The sequence below is a fragment of the Megalobrama amblycephala genome, linkage group LG16 (assembly GCF_018812025.1).
Source record: "Megalobrama amblycephala isolate DHTTF-2021 linkage group LG16, ASM1881202v1, whole genome shotgun sequence".
NCBI lineage: Eukaryota > Metazoa > Chordata > Actinopteri > Cypriniformes > Xenocyprididae > Megalobrama > Megalobrama amblycephala.
Window position 1 is genome coordinate 30351623 of NC_063059.1, and position 17379 is coordinate 30369001.

At 35.5% G+C, this 17379-nt stretch overlaps 1 protein-coding gene across 1 annotated transcript in view; it reads left to right on the plus strand.

The window, feature by feature from the left end:
• The first annotated feature begins 6164 nt into the window (after positions 1–6164).
• hip1 (huntingtin interacting protein 1) overlaps positions 6165–17379 on the plus strand; it is a 57399-nt gene continuing 46184 nt past the window's right edge. Inside the window, 1 exon segment of the mRNA XM_048161141.1 lies at positions 6165–6528. Within this exon segment, the coding sequence (XP_048017098.1) occupies positions 6409–6528 (120 nt within the window). The 5' untranslated portion in view covers positions 6165–6408.

The following is a 17379-nucleotide window of genomic DNA, read 5'->3' on the forward strand; positions in this document are numbered from 1 at the left end:
TCCAGCTAACAAAATTATGTTCTAAGAACGTTTTGCTAACGTTCCCTTTAAGTTAGGCTATGAAAACTTTATTTCTGAATGTTCTCTGAACGTTTAAATTGTCTAAATCTTGGTTATGGGAAGGTTACATTTGAATGTGTGAACGTCTTGAAACAAAGTAACATTTACACAACATATATATATATATATATATATATATATATATATATATATATATATATATATATATATATATATATATATATATATATATATATATATATATATATATATATATGTTGTGTAAATGTTACTTTGTTTCAAGACGTTCACACATTCAAAAGTAACCTTCCCATAACCAAGTAACATTTACACAACATATATATATATAGCGTTTAAGAACATCATGTTTACTTCAACAAAAAAGGTCATACTGTAGGCCTACCTGTCATTTGCTTTATTTGTAGGTCTATCATGCGTTGTAGTCATGTCATATATCACGTGTTGTAGCGTTATATAACCACTAGATGTAGCTAAATTAAAAGAAATAAAAAAATTAATTTCTGAATGAAACATTTCTTTATGTATTCTGCAAGCTAGACAATTTTCATTCTTTGATAATTATCTCAGGTGGAACGAATATTTACTAAGTGCAGATAAAAGCTTAAATGCTTGAGTTAAAAAAATTCTGAACTAATTTATGACTAAAGTTATGTTCTGTAATTGTGCCAACCAACCCCAGATTTTGTATTCATATATTTTTATGATACATAGGCTTTGATTAATTTGTGATCCTTGATAGGCTTTAATGTGCAAGAGGGCAAACATTCAGATGTTAAAATTCAGTGTTGGGGAAAGTTAGAAAAGTAATGTGTTACAATATTGCATTACTCCCTAAAAATTATACTACTAGTTATTTTTTATGGAAAGTAATGAGTTACGTTACTTTTGCGTTACATTTTCTCACCTGTGCTGGGCTTGCTTGTTTGTTTTTTAACAACAACAACAACAAAGAAGAAGTTGTATTCTTGGCAAATGTAAAGGCCCTTTCACAACAAGCCTGTGTCTCAATGTGCATACTATCCATCCTAAATAGTATGTGACACTAGTAATATTCAATACTATTTAGGGCGGATAGGGTGGATAGTATGCACATTGGGATGCAGGGCAAAAGTGAAAGCCTCAAGGAGAAGGAAATGCAAATTCACGCCTGTACAGTAGAGGGCGCAGCTCAAACAAACCTTTCAGCTGTGCTGCTATTCTGGAATAGGACACATGAAAAGAAAGTTCAGCACTCTTACTTTAACAATAAAAACAAGAAAATTAAACACAAATGTATGTTTATCTAAAGCTTATTAATGTGGTTTAATTGGATCATCAAAACAGCAGTAAAGACATTAATTTATTTGTGTTGTTAACATTTAATTATTGCATGTTTGCATAATATTGTGAGTTTTGTGAGTTCACAGTTTTATTTATTTTGATGAATACTGAATCTGTTTTCGTGCAAGTAAATGCATGCAAGTAAATGCATGCAAGTAAATGAGTAAATGCTTGCTCACATTTTCCTAGAGCTACAATAACCATAATGTTTATACAAAGCACACAACACCTCTGCACCTTCTCTCAACATGGGGACAGGAGAGAGAGTCAATAAATGTGACAAAGTAACTTGTGTTAATTATTTGAAAAAGTAACTCAGATATTTTGTTGTAATTTTAAAGTAATGCATTACTTTAGTAGTTACTTGAAAAAAGTAATCTGATTACATAACTTGTGTTACTTGTAATGCGTTACCCCCAACATTGGTTATATTTTTGTAACAGCATCCAGTGAACCAGTAATTAGCCTCGCGCCAACCAAGCAGTTGAAAAAGTAACTCAGGTATTTTGTTATAATTTTAAAGTAATGCGTTACTTTAGTAGTTACTTGAAAAAGTAATCTGATTACATAACTTGTGTTATTTGTAATGCGTTACCCCCAACAATGGTTCTATTTTTGTAACAGCATCCAGTGAACCAGTAATTAACCCTGCGCAAACCAACCAGTTGAAAACGTAACTCAGATATTTTGTTGTAATTTTAAAGTAATGCGTTACTTTAGTAGTTACTTGAAACAGTAATCTGATTTCATAACTTGTGTTACTTGTAATGCGTTACCCCCAACATTGGTTCTATTTTTGTAACAGCATCCAGTGATCCAGTAATTAACCCCGCGCCAACCAACCAGTTAAAAGTAACTCAGATATTTTGTTGTAATTTTAAAGTAATGCGTTACTTTAGTAGTTACTTGAAAAAGTAATCTGATTACATAACTTGTGTTACTTGTAATGCGTTACCTTCAACATTGGTTCTATTTTTGTAACAGCATCCAGTGAAACAGTAATTAACCCTGCGCCAACCAACCAGTTGAAAAAGTAACTCAAGATATTTTGTTGTAATTTTAAAGTAATGCGTTACTTTAGTAGTTACTTGAAAAAAGTAATCTGATTACATACCTTGTGTTACTTGTAATGCGTTACCCTCAACATTGGTTCTATTTTTGTAACAGCATCCAGTGAACCAGTAATTAACCCTGCGCCAGCCAACCAGGCCCATGTCCCAAAATCATAGTGGTTTGTAAAGGTAAAATTACAAGAAATCCTAAAACACATGGAATTAAACCTCATTCATCAAAACCATCATGTCAAATTATTTATACTGGATGGCAGATTGACACAATTAGGATCTATTTTATAATACAACACAAAATAAGATATACATAAAAATAAGATGTTACAGTAATAACACACAAGGACAGTGATACAGATAGACTGACAGAATGAAAAGATGAACAACTGAATTTGCAAATAAAGATAAATACAAATATACCAACACAAATAAGATAAAATAAGAAACACAATACCGACAACACAATAAATAATAAAAATACAGCGAACAAGGGTGAACACTGAAGGTTAGTATTTATGGTTAAGAAGTATATGAGGTTTCTACTCTTACAAATTTTATTCGTTTTGCCATTACTGACATTTTTCATTATGATGGAGTAGGTCTTAAAATTCATATCAGACTAATATAAGTCAATAGTGTGGGGCTTGTTTACATTGATGCATCTGATATTGAATCTTGCAGAAGAACAACACACACACACACACACCACACACACACACACACACACACACACACACACACACACACACTCAAAGTGTCAGACGTCATAGTGTCAGGATAAGACACAAGACACTAGATTAAGTGGGACAATAGCACTATTTAGACAGTGTGCATAAATACTGCAATGAATGCACTGTATTGCAGTGTTATAAAAAGGAAATCGATTTTTTTCTCACATATAAAGTAAAGCAATCATATATTCAGATCTTTTAGTTTTCAAGGTTCCTCTGCTGACATTAAAGTGGTGTTGACTGCAGTTGGCATCTTGTGCTGACAGCAGAGAAGATAATAATCACTCGGGTCACAGACCAAAATGACTTCACACTGTCATTCTACTGAATCATTGAAACAAAACTCTGACTCGGCCATCTGATAGAATTTGCTTGGCAGGGAAATTGAATCTGGCCTTAGAGATAATACACAGTTAGCGGACGCAGGTGCCGATGATATCTAATAGAGTTATGCAAGTGGAATCAGCAGACAATAAAAGTTTGACAGTGATATTTGTTGATAAAGGAATAATGAGATTAATTGGTGCAGCAAATACAAAGAGAATACAAATGAAATCACATAAGTCAGACAGGCAAATCTAGCATCTGCCTATGGATACTACATCATAAATGATAGCATAAATGCTTCTGCAAGACCATAAAATCTGCTTAATGGAACAAAAACAAGTTAAAGATAGATATGGGCCTCACTTAGAGGAACGTCAAGTATGAAAGGTTTATTATTATTATTGTTGAGGTTAACACAAGGCCCCTTGCTCTGTTTCAGTTCTCTAAAAATATGCAAGTTACACTGTTCTGAAAAGAACGTATTTGCACAAACATTTCGTTTGTTTAGGCCTATGTTGTATTTTTTCATATCATATAAAGTAAAACACTACTATTAATCTTTTTGTAGCATATATTACAACATATTTGACCTGTTTCATGCATTAGTTCAAATGTATATTTGATAAATATGAGAGATGCTTAAACCTTATTATTATTTGCAATTTTTTTTCTTTAAAGGGTTAGTTCACCCAAAAATGAAAATAATGTCATTTATTACTCACCCTCATGCCGTTCCACACCCGTAAGACCTTTGTTAATCTTCGGAACACAAATTAAGATATTTTCGTTGAAATCCGATGGCTCAGTGAGGTCTCCATAGCCAGCAATGACATTTCATCTCTCAAGATCCATTAATGTATTAAAAACATATTTAAATCGGTTCATGTGAGTACAGTGGTTCAATATTAATATTATAAAGCGACGAGAATATTTGAGTTGCGCCAAAAAACCCCCAAAATAACGACTTATATAGTGACGGCCGGTTTCAAAACACTGCTTCATGAAGATTTGGAGCACAAATGAATAGGTGTATCGAATCATGATTCGGATTGCGTGTCAAACCGCCAAACTGCTGAAATCAAGTGACTTTGGCGCTCCGAACCGCTGATTCGACACGCTGATTCATTATGCTCCGAAGCTTCCTGAAGCAGTGTTTTGAAATCGGCCATCACTATATAAGTCATTATTTAGTTTTTTTGGCGCACCAACAATATTCTCGTCACTTTATAATATTAATATTGAACCACTGTACTCACATTAACTTTTTTAAATATGTTTTTAGTACCTTTATGGATCTTGAGAGAGGAAATGTCATTGCTCCCTATGGAGGCCTCACTGAGCCATCAGATTTCAACAAAAATATCTTAATTTGCGTTCCGAAGATTAACGAAGGTCTTACGGGTGTGGAACGGCATGAGGGTGAGTAATAAGTGTCGAATCATGATTCGGATCACGAGTCAAACTGCTGAAATCACGTGACTTTGGCACTCTGAACAGCAGATTCGATACACTGATTCATTATGCTCTGAAGCTTCATGAAGCAGTGTTTTAAAATCAGCCATCACTATATAAGTCATTATTAAGTTTTTTTGGCGCAACAAAAATATTCTCGTCATTTTATAACATTAATATTGAACCACTGTACTCACATGAACTGATTTAAATATGTTTTTAGTAACTTTATGGATCTTGAGAGGAAATGTCATTGCTGGCTATGCAGGCCTCGCTGAGCCATCGGATTTCAACAAAAATATCTTAATTTGCGTTCCGAAGATTAACGAAGGTCTAACGGGTGTGGAACGGCATGAAGGTGAGTAATAAATGACAGAATTTTCATTTTTGGGTGAACTAACCCTTTAAATTGTTCAGAGCGACTATGTTTTTTACTGTGCTTAAAGGGATAGTTCACCCAAAAATGAAAATTCTGTCATCATTTACTCACCCTCAAGTTGTTCCAAACCTGTATGAATTTCTTTGTTCTGCTGAACACAAAGGAAGATATTTGAGGAGAATGTCAGTAACCAAACAGACCTCGCCCCCCGTTGACTGCCATAGTATTTATTTTTCCTACTATGGTAGTCAATGGGGGGCGAGATCTGTTTGGCTACATTCTTCAAAAATATCTTTCTTTGTGTTCAACAGAAGAAAGAAATTCATACAGGTTTGGAACTACGGATCTCCGCACATGACATGCAGGAAAAAAATAGTAGGCTAAATGGTGCGCGTGCTTTACTAAGTCAATTTATAAATCGTGCACATGATTTAGTAAATCGAGGGAACGAATTACTTTTTTTCCTTGCATGTCATGTACGGGGATCTCTATGTAGCCTAACAACTTGAGGGTGAATAAATGATGATAGAATTTTCATTTTTGGGTGAACTATCCCTTTAATTATGATCTACATTTTTTGAGTTTCGTTATTGTTTTACTGTTACACCAAAAACATGCTATTTAATGGCAGATAAAATCAAAATAATAAAGTCAAATCTGAGAAATATTCAAATTCACTAAGAAAAAATCAATGAAGTAAAACGTGTGAATCCAGATAACTGTTTAGAAGGGCGGGAGCTAATGATTTTCCTCCAGTCAGTGTGTGGAATCGCTGGGAGGAGCCTTTGACAGTCGCTGCTTTTGCTTGACTTGATTTGTATAGTATATATCGTGCGAACTTGCAGTGTTTTCGCTTACAGATCTGTGGTTGTGAGCAGAGACGCATGTTTTGCACGCTCCCGACAGTAGACAGCGGATAGCGCTGGAATGATATTCATGGGCGGTGGACGTAGAAAATGACCTTTTGTGATAACGACGAGGGCTTGGATTTTTCGTGCTCATCACTAGATTCAATCTCTTTATACTGCACTCTATTTATGTTGATTTAAGAAGTCTCCGTCGCTCGCGCTGTTTGGATTTTATTTCCAGAATGGACCGCGTCAAGAGTTCCATGCAGCAAGTCCCCAACCCGATTCCCAAAGTGCTCAGCCGTCGCACTGGCGGTGCCAACAGTTTGGAAGTTGAAAAGGAAAACTTCGAGCGTAGTCAGGTAAGGAACTGTAAACACCGCTGGGCAAGTTTTTTCATGCACTGCCAACGAGCTCTTTGTATGGCAACACCTTTTCACAATTATCCCTTTAATCGAACTATGTCTTTTTTGAATTACTAGTATTCCAATAATATGTAGTTGGGGTGAATTCAGGTTGGTTGGCACAACTTTTAACAGTCTTCTGAAAGGAAAAATGTGTCCCAATCAACCTGAATTCACCCTATTCCAGTCATACTAGTCATTAGATTAAAGCTAGCTATTTTAGAATTAGCAGTAACAATTCTTATCTCAATAGTTACATTTGGGTGTTTACTGGTCAGAACTTTATAGTTAAATTTAAAGTCTTAGCAGTAAGATTTTAAACTTTTAACAATTATCTATTGTAATATACTTATAGTATATTCAGGAACTGAAATAAGTGGTACCAGCAGCAAATTGAAATCGCATTCACAGCTGAATTAAGTTAAAAATGATTTATTTGAAAAACAGAACTCTTTGTGAAATTTACTAGCAATTTCTGAGTGAAAATGGTCTCAGTGTAAATCTCACACCAGTTTTTTCAGTGTTATTGTATCTAATAAATTGAAAAAGGTGTTAGTCACTATTGGACTATTGCTAATAATTAAAAGTATTAATAACAAATTTGCTCAAAATAGCAAAAATATGGCTGTGAGCTAAAACAAATTTATATTATGGAGCAAAGTAGGAAGTTGGAAATTGCATTATCAGTAAATCAAGCTAATCTGCATGCTTTATAGGAGGTCATTCTCTGATATGATATGTTGAAATGTGAAGCTTTTTAGAAGTGTGTTTTCTCGCTTTGAGTTAAAAAATCAGACTTTACCCCATAGTGCTTACTTGTTAGGGTGCACAACTTTTGATGCCTTAAGCTGCCTACCAATGTGTGTTTGTCCAAATCATAAAATGAATATTTATTGCGAACATGCAAGCTGTCTTTACATTGCATGTTTACAGAGCAATAATTGATGGCCTTTTAAATTAACTTTTTTCAGTTTAGTGAACCTTTGCCCATATCACACCTTCATTTTATCAGTTCACATTCTAGTGTCATTGATTTAGGACGGGAACAAAGTTCTACCTGGTACTCCTCCGTCAGTATAGGTTAATATAGGTAATGGTTTTCAAAGTTCCATTAAGAATTCAATATTTTTCATAAAATGATATTAATGTGCATTATAATGTGTTTAACTCCGTACGAGTCCGTTTCAAAATCGAAGGGATCCTCTGTGACTGAGTCTTGCGTTTCCAAGCGGATGCCCATGTATTGAGCAGATGTAAAAGCTTTTAGTGGCTCAGAGATGCTGCACTAAAACCAGGGGGCTGAGTTTGATGGTCATGCATTTTGGTTCTTGCCATTAGCCTATAGTGTATTAGAGAAAAATATACAATATCTTGTTTATCGTGACCTTTTTTTAAAGTGCACATTGAATTATGCAGTCAGTGTCTGGGTGCTCGTGCCTGAAAGTGTGTTGTGAAGTATGGAGAAATGCATTCTCATTGTTCCTGCACTCTTCTCACTTCTCTGGGGGTCTTCTTTGCCCTCCCCATCCAGAGACAGCCATCAGGAAAAGTAGGTCAAATGAATGAAGCTGCAGCCGACTGCCCTACTGGTGGGTTTCAGAGTGTTTGAAAACAGCATGACCTCGTTCTTGCAGAGATTTCTTGAGACAGACTTTGTGGCGGCAACTAAAATTTGCTTAATTTCTGGTTTCATAACAATGTCTGCAATATGCAGCATAATGTTTGATTCAAGTGTGTATAATTCAGTCCTCCTGTTTACAACTAGGACAGTGACATGGATTAGCAAGAGTCATGTGACGCATGCGCTCTTGAACTCCTTTAGGACCGCTCTCTGGGTCAGACTCAGAAACGTGAGTTCAGTTGTTCATTTCCTGATTTTAGAATTGATTTGATCAATTTGATTTTTAGTTTAACCAAAAGAGGCCCCAAGTGTTGTACAAGCTTAAACTCATCTTTGATAATCAACATAAACATATATACATTTTGTTTTCAGTGAAAATAATTTCTTCATGCCTAAAATAGCTTGAATGTAACTTTACCCTTGCATGTTTTAGTATATGTGGCGAATATGCAAATTAGTCCCCGCCTCCACTCAATCACATGACCTCGGTTTACCTGATCCACTCGGTCAACTGTAGTAAACGCTACATAGTGGCAAGTGGAAATATTAGATTAATTCATCCATATATTTTTGAACCAGAAACTGATTTAGAAGAGGAATACAGGAATACAATAGAGTGCATATATTTGTGTTTGCACTTCGGACAATGTCAAATGTTTCTATTTACTACGTGTTTTTGCAGTGGTGAGCGATGTAGCCAAACACAGGCTATGTTTACATGCACCAATTTTCGTCAATCCGAATGAATTGAATCCAATTGCAGATCTGTTTACATGTACTCTAAACATTGTAATCTGATTCAAATATCCGTTTATATGTTATACATTCCGATTAAAACTTTTGCGCACTCGCTCTGCGTGTGACGTCATATCAGTCACACTTGCGGAGACAACCATGGACGTGACACCAACAGAGCTCATCATTATTTTTATCCTGTTGGTATGAGAAAGTAGTCGGATTCAAGAGTTTACATGGTCATTTTTTGCTGGATCGGATTAGAAAAGGAAAAACCACCCCTTCCAATCCGATTGAAATTTCATTCAGATCGAGCTCAATCGGATCGATTAAGGTGTTTACATGAACGTTTATCAATCCGATTGAGGCGTCAATCTGATTACATATGGTTTATTTGGGTGCATGTAAACTTAGTCACAGACATGTTTGTTGATCTCTTGAATGCAGTGACCAATCAGGGGTGTTTAATAGTCAGAATCCACTCACCACTTAAATTGCTGGAGTTTTCCAAATGAAATGGTGAAAAATGCTCTAAAGTGACTGAAGTTCATGTAACACAGTAAGCATCACATGCGTTTGAATTTGTGTATTAGACGAAACAATGCCATTCATTCACACGGAGACATGGAGAACATACTAGGGCTGTCAAACGATTAATCGCATACAAAATAAAAGTTTGAGTTTGCCTAATATATGTGGGTGTACTGTGTGTAATTATTATGTATATATAAATACAAACACATTCATGTATATATTTGAGAAATATTTACAAGTATATGTATTTATTTATATTTTTATATTATTTGTATTATATGTAATTAAAAATATTTTGTACATAAATAACATATTTCTCTTAAATATATACATTAATTTGTGTGTATTTATATATACATAATAATTACACACAGTACACCCACATATATTAGGCAAACTCAAACTTTTATTATGTATGTGATTAATCGCGATTAATCGTTTGACAGCCCTAGAACATACAGACTTATAAGCTACATGCTTTGGCTGTTGTTGCGTTCAATTCTACTGTGTGAAAGCCTTAAAATCTCTGCTGTGGGTGAAACTTTGCCCATTTGGATTTGTATTGTTTTACTATTTACACAGTTATTTTAAGTATATATCATTATATTATTTACAATACACAGCATTGTTTTTAATTATATTTTTAAGGGGGTAACAACCCTCACATGGGGGGTCCTGACCCCCCCGCGATTTCCACCTTTGTAATAGATTCATTGTGTAGTAGACAGCTTTATTGATAACGTAATTTTGTGAGATTGCGAACTGAGATGAGTGACAGCTTTTTAGTGATTATAAAGAGAGCTGTCTTTGCGCACTTTCTAGGCTATAGAAATTGAATAAAAGTCGATGCATAAAGGTAATTGATATGATTACCCTTTGGCTTGACTAAGTTATCAAACAGTTATGTTACACAATCCATGTTCCTGTTCGCCGTCTCAGAGTCAGAAAGCTGCCTTCTAAAAATCAACATCCTTAGAAATATTGATAGGAAAAGCCCCGCCCCCACACGTTGACAGGATTGGTTACAAGTTTGTGATGTAGTAGAGAGGGGTGGTTTCAAACCACGTTTTAGAAACTCTCATTGGTACACTGCAGTTTTAAGGAGAAAATACTCAGTGTTGACTGATGAATTTGCACATGGTTTGTCTTAAAGCACCACACAGACACATAAACAACATGAAAAACTTGATTTTCACCTCAGAGGGTAACTATAAAGCCAAAAATGAACATTCATATCTAAAAATAATACTTCGAACAGCGCAAACTGATCAGGTCTCAGTAGGAAATGCTATTGTGAGCAGACCTTATCAGCTAGTTTGCCTGGAGGAAGTCTGATCCCATAATATCCTGTCTCTGTTCTGCTTCTGGAACGCTATGTTTAGATTAATGAGCCTTCTGTGGTGTGAGTTCAGCCTGATTTTAAATGAGAGGATGTTAGTGTGGTGCTCTGTAATGACTTGAGGATGGTTTGCCTTGTGGCTGGGTGTTAGAAGACTAGCGTCTACTTAACTTGGGGTTTATATGGAGGGAATCTAAGCAGGGACCTTTGTTGTGGTCAGAGTCTTGCAGAGGGACATCCGGCCAGCCTCGGAATCTATGCGATGAAATAACATGTTAAGCATGTGTTGCCAAAATAAGTCCTCTGCAAATCATAGTATAGTAAACATCCTGCAGAACATTTTGTATCAGGCAAAGTTCAAGATAGTGAATATGAAAGTAAAGTTGATCACATTTACTTTTGGTCCACCGGTGCACGTTTTTAAAAATAAAATCGTTAGTGAAAATTAGGGGTGTAATGGTACACAAAAATGACGGTTCGGTATGTTTGTTTTCCGTACATAATAAAACGTAATTTTGTGTATTGTTTATTATATTTATTTGCTTGGTCAGTGTCGTCGTTGGTTTTGGTTCTTTTGCTTTTGTAGGCTGTAAGGATCTTATTGAAATAATTTGGCAAAGTGATATGGACATGTAATCTGGTCAAGACATGCCTGTAACTACTTTAGCTCTGCGTTTCCCTAAAAATAATTGCACACCTTATAACGTTCGTCAACCAATCAGATTCAAGCATTCAACAGCCCTGTAGTATAAATACTAATTTGCTTTTCCTCTGAAACAACTCCACTTTTCTGCTGATGTCACTTAGGCAAAACCAAAGCTGTTGTTTTAGCAAACTTGCATAAAGGTTTGCTTCAATTCTTGAATGTAGTACCTACTTTTTTGCTGTTTTCTGTCAAAATAAAAGCTTGATGGTTTAACATAAATTTCTATCATAATTTTACAGTTGTACTGTCTCTGTAAAATAAAATGATTACATTTTTCTTAGGGCTGCCGCCTAATAGTTGACTAAATGTTAGTCGATGAATAGAGGCTTGTCGACCAAATTTGAATTGGTTGATAAGTCTCCGAAAAAAAAAAAAACTCCACAGGAAGTGGCGATGACACGCAGTCTGTGACGGACAGATCGTTAACACGGCTGGTCCATATGGTAATTATGTCCGGCAGCAAATACAAACATAGATAAATGTGAGCTATTATTAGGTGTTCTTGCAGAGTGTGAAGGCTAAATTAGTACCGCGCTTACTGCATGACATGTTTAAGTTAACGTGCATTTGTCTTTATAGAGTCAGCGTCGCCAACTTCCTCTTTGCAGCCGACACTGACTCAGAAAACACTTGTTCATTTATAAATAATTAAATGTTCAGACAGCATCCTTGCTGTTTTTACATCACATTCATATTCATAAATTTTGCCGATGTCACTAAGGCTCATCATTATTATGATTCAGTATTTCTCTGTAATGTAGAAGTGTTTGCAATGTTACGTATAATATTCTTTCTCAGCCCTTAAACTCAAACCATTTTCTGATTCACCCCCCAGTATACATTTAAGTAATTAAATAAAATCATTAACGTGCGACTAGTTGACTAATGGCTTAAATAAACAACTAACAATCGACTAGGTAAATCTTTAGTTGGGGACAGCCCTAATTTTTCTTTAAAGGTGCCATCGAACATTTTTTTACAAGATGTAATATAAGTCTAAGGTGTCCCCTGAATGTGTCTCTGAAGTTTCAGCTCAAAATACCTCATAGATTTTTTTTAAATTAATTTTTTTAACTGCCTATTTTGGGGCATCATAAACTATGCACCGATTTAGGGGCTGCTGGCCCTTTAAATCTCATGCTCCCTGCCCATCGAGCTCGCGACTCTATAATACAGTGCATTTACAAAGTTCACACAGCTAATATAACCCTCAAATGGATCTTTACAAGATGTTCGTCATGCATGCTGCATGCATGCTTCGGATCATGTGAGTATAGTATTTATTTGGGTGTTTATATTTGATTCTGAAAGAGTTTGAGGCTATGCTCCGTGGCTAAAGCTAACATTACACACTATTGGAGAGATTTATAAAGAATGAAGTTGTGTTTATGCATTATACAGACTGCACGTGTTTAAAAATGAAAATAGCGACGGCTCTTGTCTCCGTGAATACAGTAATAAACGATGGTAACTTTAACCAACAGTAGCCTACATTAGCAACATGCTAACGAAACATTTAGAAAGACAATTTACAAATATCACTAAAAATATCATGTTATCATGGATCATGTCAGTTATTATTGCTCCATCTGCCATTTTTCGCTGTTGTTATTGCTTGCTTACCTAGTCTGATGTTTCAGCTCTGCACAGATCCAGACGTTGCCTTTCATAATGTTGGGAACATGGGCTGGCATATGCAAATATTGGGGGCGTACACCCCGACTGTTACGTAACAGTCGGTATTATGTTGAGATTCGCCTGTTCTTCTGAGGTCGTTTAAACAAATGAGATTTATATAAGAAGGAGGAAACAATGGAGTTTGAAACTCACTGTATGTCTCTTCCATGTACTGAACTCTTGTTATTCAACTATGCAAAGATAAATTCAATTTTTAATTCTAGGGCACCTTTAATATTCAATTTATCAGTGATATTTTAGGGTGTGTTCACACTTGTAATTCAGTTCAGACCAAAAAAAGAAGATGATTCATTTAGTCCTGGTTCATTTAGCTTCAAACGCTCATTTTTAAGTCCTAAGATACAAAAAAACAAAACAAAACAAAAAAAACACGGCTTTTATGACGTATATTTTGTGACATCCAAAACAACACTGTGTGCTGGGACGCACTCTTTCTATGTGCATACATATGATAGTATTTTTACCAGCTGAGAACTCGTGAAGAGTTTATAAAATGCATAAAGGAGTCAGGAATTCCTCCGTTGGGACAGCGTTTCCAACGACTGTACCAAACTGTAATGGGCAATGAGAAAAAACAGGTATGGTTGAGTATTTTTTCCTTTTTAAGGTCACATCTTGTGACATCACATCCTGTTTTTGGTTCGTTTAGATGTCTTTGGTCCGTGTTGAGTTCATATTTCAGTCAAACCGCACCAGAGTTCATTTGGAAGCGGACCGAGACCCACCTTTGTGGGTTCTCGGTCCGCTTTTTTGGTGCGCACCAAGGTTCGGATGGCAGCGTTCACACTTATTCAAATGAACCGCACTAACAGAGCAATCGCACCAGAGTTCGTTTTAATCTAATCAATCCTGCCAAGTGTGAACGTACCCTTAAAGTTTTTTTTTTGTCACTTTAATGCAAACTTGGGTAATTCTGTTTCTGTTATTCCCATTTCTCCTCCAACTTTAAAGCAGTTAAGTTTATGACCCTGTATCTCTTGTGTTTGTGTTTCTTCCTGTGTTGGTACCGTGCCTGTGGAGGAATTCTCGGGAGGAGCCTAATCTTGCCCCACTCTGTTTTTCCAGGACTCACCCACACAGACTCAGACAGTCATAATCTCACCTCCCTATAAGCAGCCAATCTCTACTGTCAGTGTGTTACTTCCTCCATCTACAGTAGTTGCAATATCTTTTTAGTATCTTTCTTTTTCTGATTGAGAAATAGTGAAATATTTTAGCTTTAAAAAGCTAAAAGTACGTTTTCACACTCTTTCCATCTCGTATGTTGAGATTTACTGTAGCTCCTCCTGCGGCCTAGAGGGTGAGGAGGGTTTGTTGGGGTCATCGGCATGTATGAAAAGCCCTGAGACAGCAGAACACGCGGGCCCTGGCCTGTGGCCTCCGTTCGCTCGCTGTGGATTAAAAATCCTATGCAGTTTGGCATGCAGCCAGATGTCTGTGCCAGAAACAGCGTTCGGGTCATGCTGCTGTCAAACAGACCATTAATGCATCTAATGCAGGGAATGTGGACATATTAGTTGCAGATTGTTGATTATTATTTTAGTTCTCTAACAAATTTTGTGTACAGAACAGTATATATATATATATATATATATATATATATATATATATATATATATATATATATATATATATATATATATATATACACACACACTACCGTTCAAAGGTTTGGGATCGGTAAAATTTTTGTAATGTTTTTAAAAGATGTTTCATCTGCTCACGAAGGCTGCATTTATTTAATTAAAAAAATACAGTAAAAACAGTAATATTGTGAAAAGTTACTAAAATTTTTAAAATAACTTTTTTATTTGAAAATATCATTTATTCTTGTCTTGGCAAAGCTGAATTTTCAGCATCATTACTTCAGTGTCACATGATCCTTCAGAAATCATTCTAATATGATGATTTGCTGCTCAAGAAACATTTATTGTGTACAATTGTACAAAATATTTGTGTACAGTAGTTTTTTTCAGGATTCTTTGATGAACAAAAAGTTCAAAAGAACAGTGTTTATTTGAAATATAATCTTTTGTAACAAATGTATTTACTGTCACTTTTGATCGATTTAATGGATCCTTGCTGAATAAAAGTATTAATTTCTTACTGTTTAAACTGTATTTTTCCCAAATATTCTTGTTGACCCTAGTTTGAAAAGCCTGTCCTAGGCTAGTTATGGAAAAATCCTAGAAATATCCGTATATTAGTTTTGTTTTCCAGTCAAGGAAGTTAACAGTCATTGAAATTTCTATAAAAACATACAATGATATTTCTTTTTCTATTTTTTTTTTTTAATGCTATTCTTATCTATAAAATAATTCAGCTGCTAGAAACTACATTTTATGAAGTCTTCGAGAAGACATGAAAATTCCTTGGTCTAAGGATGTGGGAATCCTGTGGGAAGTAGCAAAGGTCACAGTTACACAGTGTTGGCTGATACAGTGCACTCAGATCCACTGTAACTGTCATTTTTATTCATTATCTAAAGTGGGCAGGAAACTTGTTTGTCATTTACTAAGGAGTGTTAGCAGTTTTCCAGGCTTGTGGTGAGTGCGAGATGGACAGACATAGACAGTGTGTGGACAGTGACTCATTGGCAGTCACACTACACTGCCGTAGCGTCTCTCTGTGTTGAATGTGCTTGACCAATGAAGCACAGCAGTGTAAACTGTCACGATGGGTCTACCACACGGTACCAGGAAGTGATTGCCCTTTAAAGAGCACGCTTTGTTTGGACCCCCCACCCCCTCCGTTTTTTCCTCCATGAGTGATTTGGGTAGCATAGTTATGTAAACATTGACTGGTATCAGTTTGATTTGATTTGTTGTTGTCATTGCACTCAGTACAACACAATTCAAATGCAACTCCTATGGTAAAAGCTCAACTGATCTTGTACTATTTTTTTGGACGTCTCTAAACAATTGCTTTTTTGCAATAGATTTTATATTGGGGATTTATGTAAGTAAGAGAACAGCAACTCTGAGAATATGATAGATATTTATATATTCTAGCATTTAATTCTAGCATATAATATCAGTTCAAAAGTTTGGTGTTGGTAAGATTTTTTTTTTTTTAAAGAAATCTCTTATGCTCACCAAGGCTGCATTTATATTTACATTCATTCTCATTTCATGTATTTTAAAATGCAATTAATCCTTGTGATGGTAAAGCTGAATTTTCAGTATCATTACTCCAGTATTCAGTGTCACATGATCCTTCAGAAATAATTGTAATCTGCTGATTTGGTGTAGAAACATTTCAGTATGTTTTGATGAATAGAAAGTTTACAAGAACAACTTTACTGTCACTTTGATCAATTTAATGTGTAAGTATTAATTTCTTTTAAAAAAAAAGTCTTATTCTAATAGATACATCTGTATTCTTATGGGGTTTTTAATCAGGGGCCAAGCACCAAAGCTGCTTCATCAGAGCCATGATCTGAGGGTCTATACCAAATTTGGGAATAGCGCCACCTATAGTCATGAGATCTGACAAATGTCTACTTTGGCCAATAACTTTTAAACATTTTGTCAGAAAATCAAGATCTTGGTATCTGTGGATTCATGCCGAATCCGAGGATACCAATTTTGTCAATATCGGATGAATCACGTGTCCGTCATTTTGAATTTTGTCATAAATTGCAATATCTTTTAAACAATTTGACATATTTGCCCGAAAAATTGCTATGTATCATCATCAGAATGTCCTTAAGGTACCTAAGAAAATTGGACACAGCGCCACCTAGTGTTCCAAAGATATAAGGAACTTTGCAAAAACGCGTATAACTTTTGAAAACATTGTCCAAAATTTATATGCTTTATGTCATTTCATTCTCTGGCTAATGGTGATTCTGATGATGTATCATTTGTCATTTTCCTTAAATGTACCTGTCTGCCAAATTAAAGAAAATGAAAACGTTTTTTTCGCTGCTCCTCCTAAAAATGTTGTCCAAATTCGTCTCCGATGATCTTTGGACTGGGCCGCAGAGACATGACTGAACGGATTTTTGATTTTTTTTCGCGTTCCCGAGATATTTGTCTCTGAATGTGACTTTGCCTCAACCCAGACATTTTTCTTATTTCTTATTCTGTTCATTTTGTCATTTCATTCTCACCTCTACTTGTGAACCAGCTTTTTTCATGCACATTCAATTTCTGCTGTTTTTTCTCTTCTAGC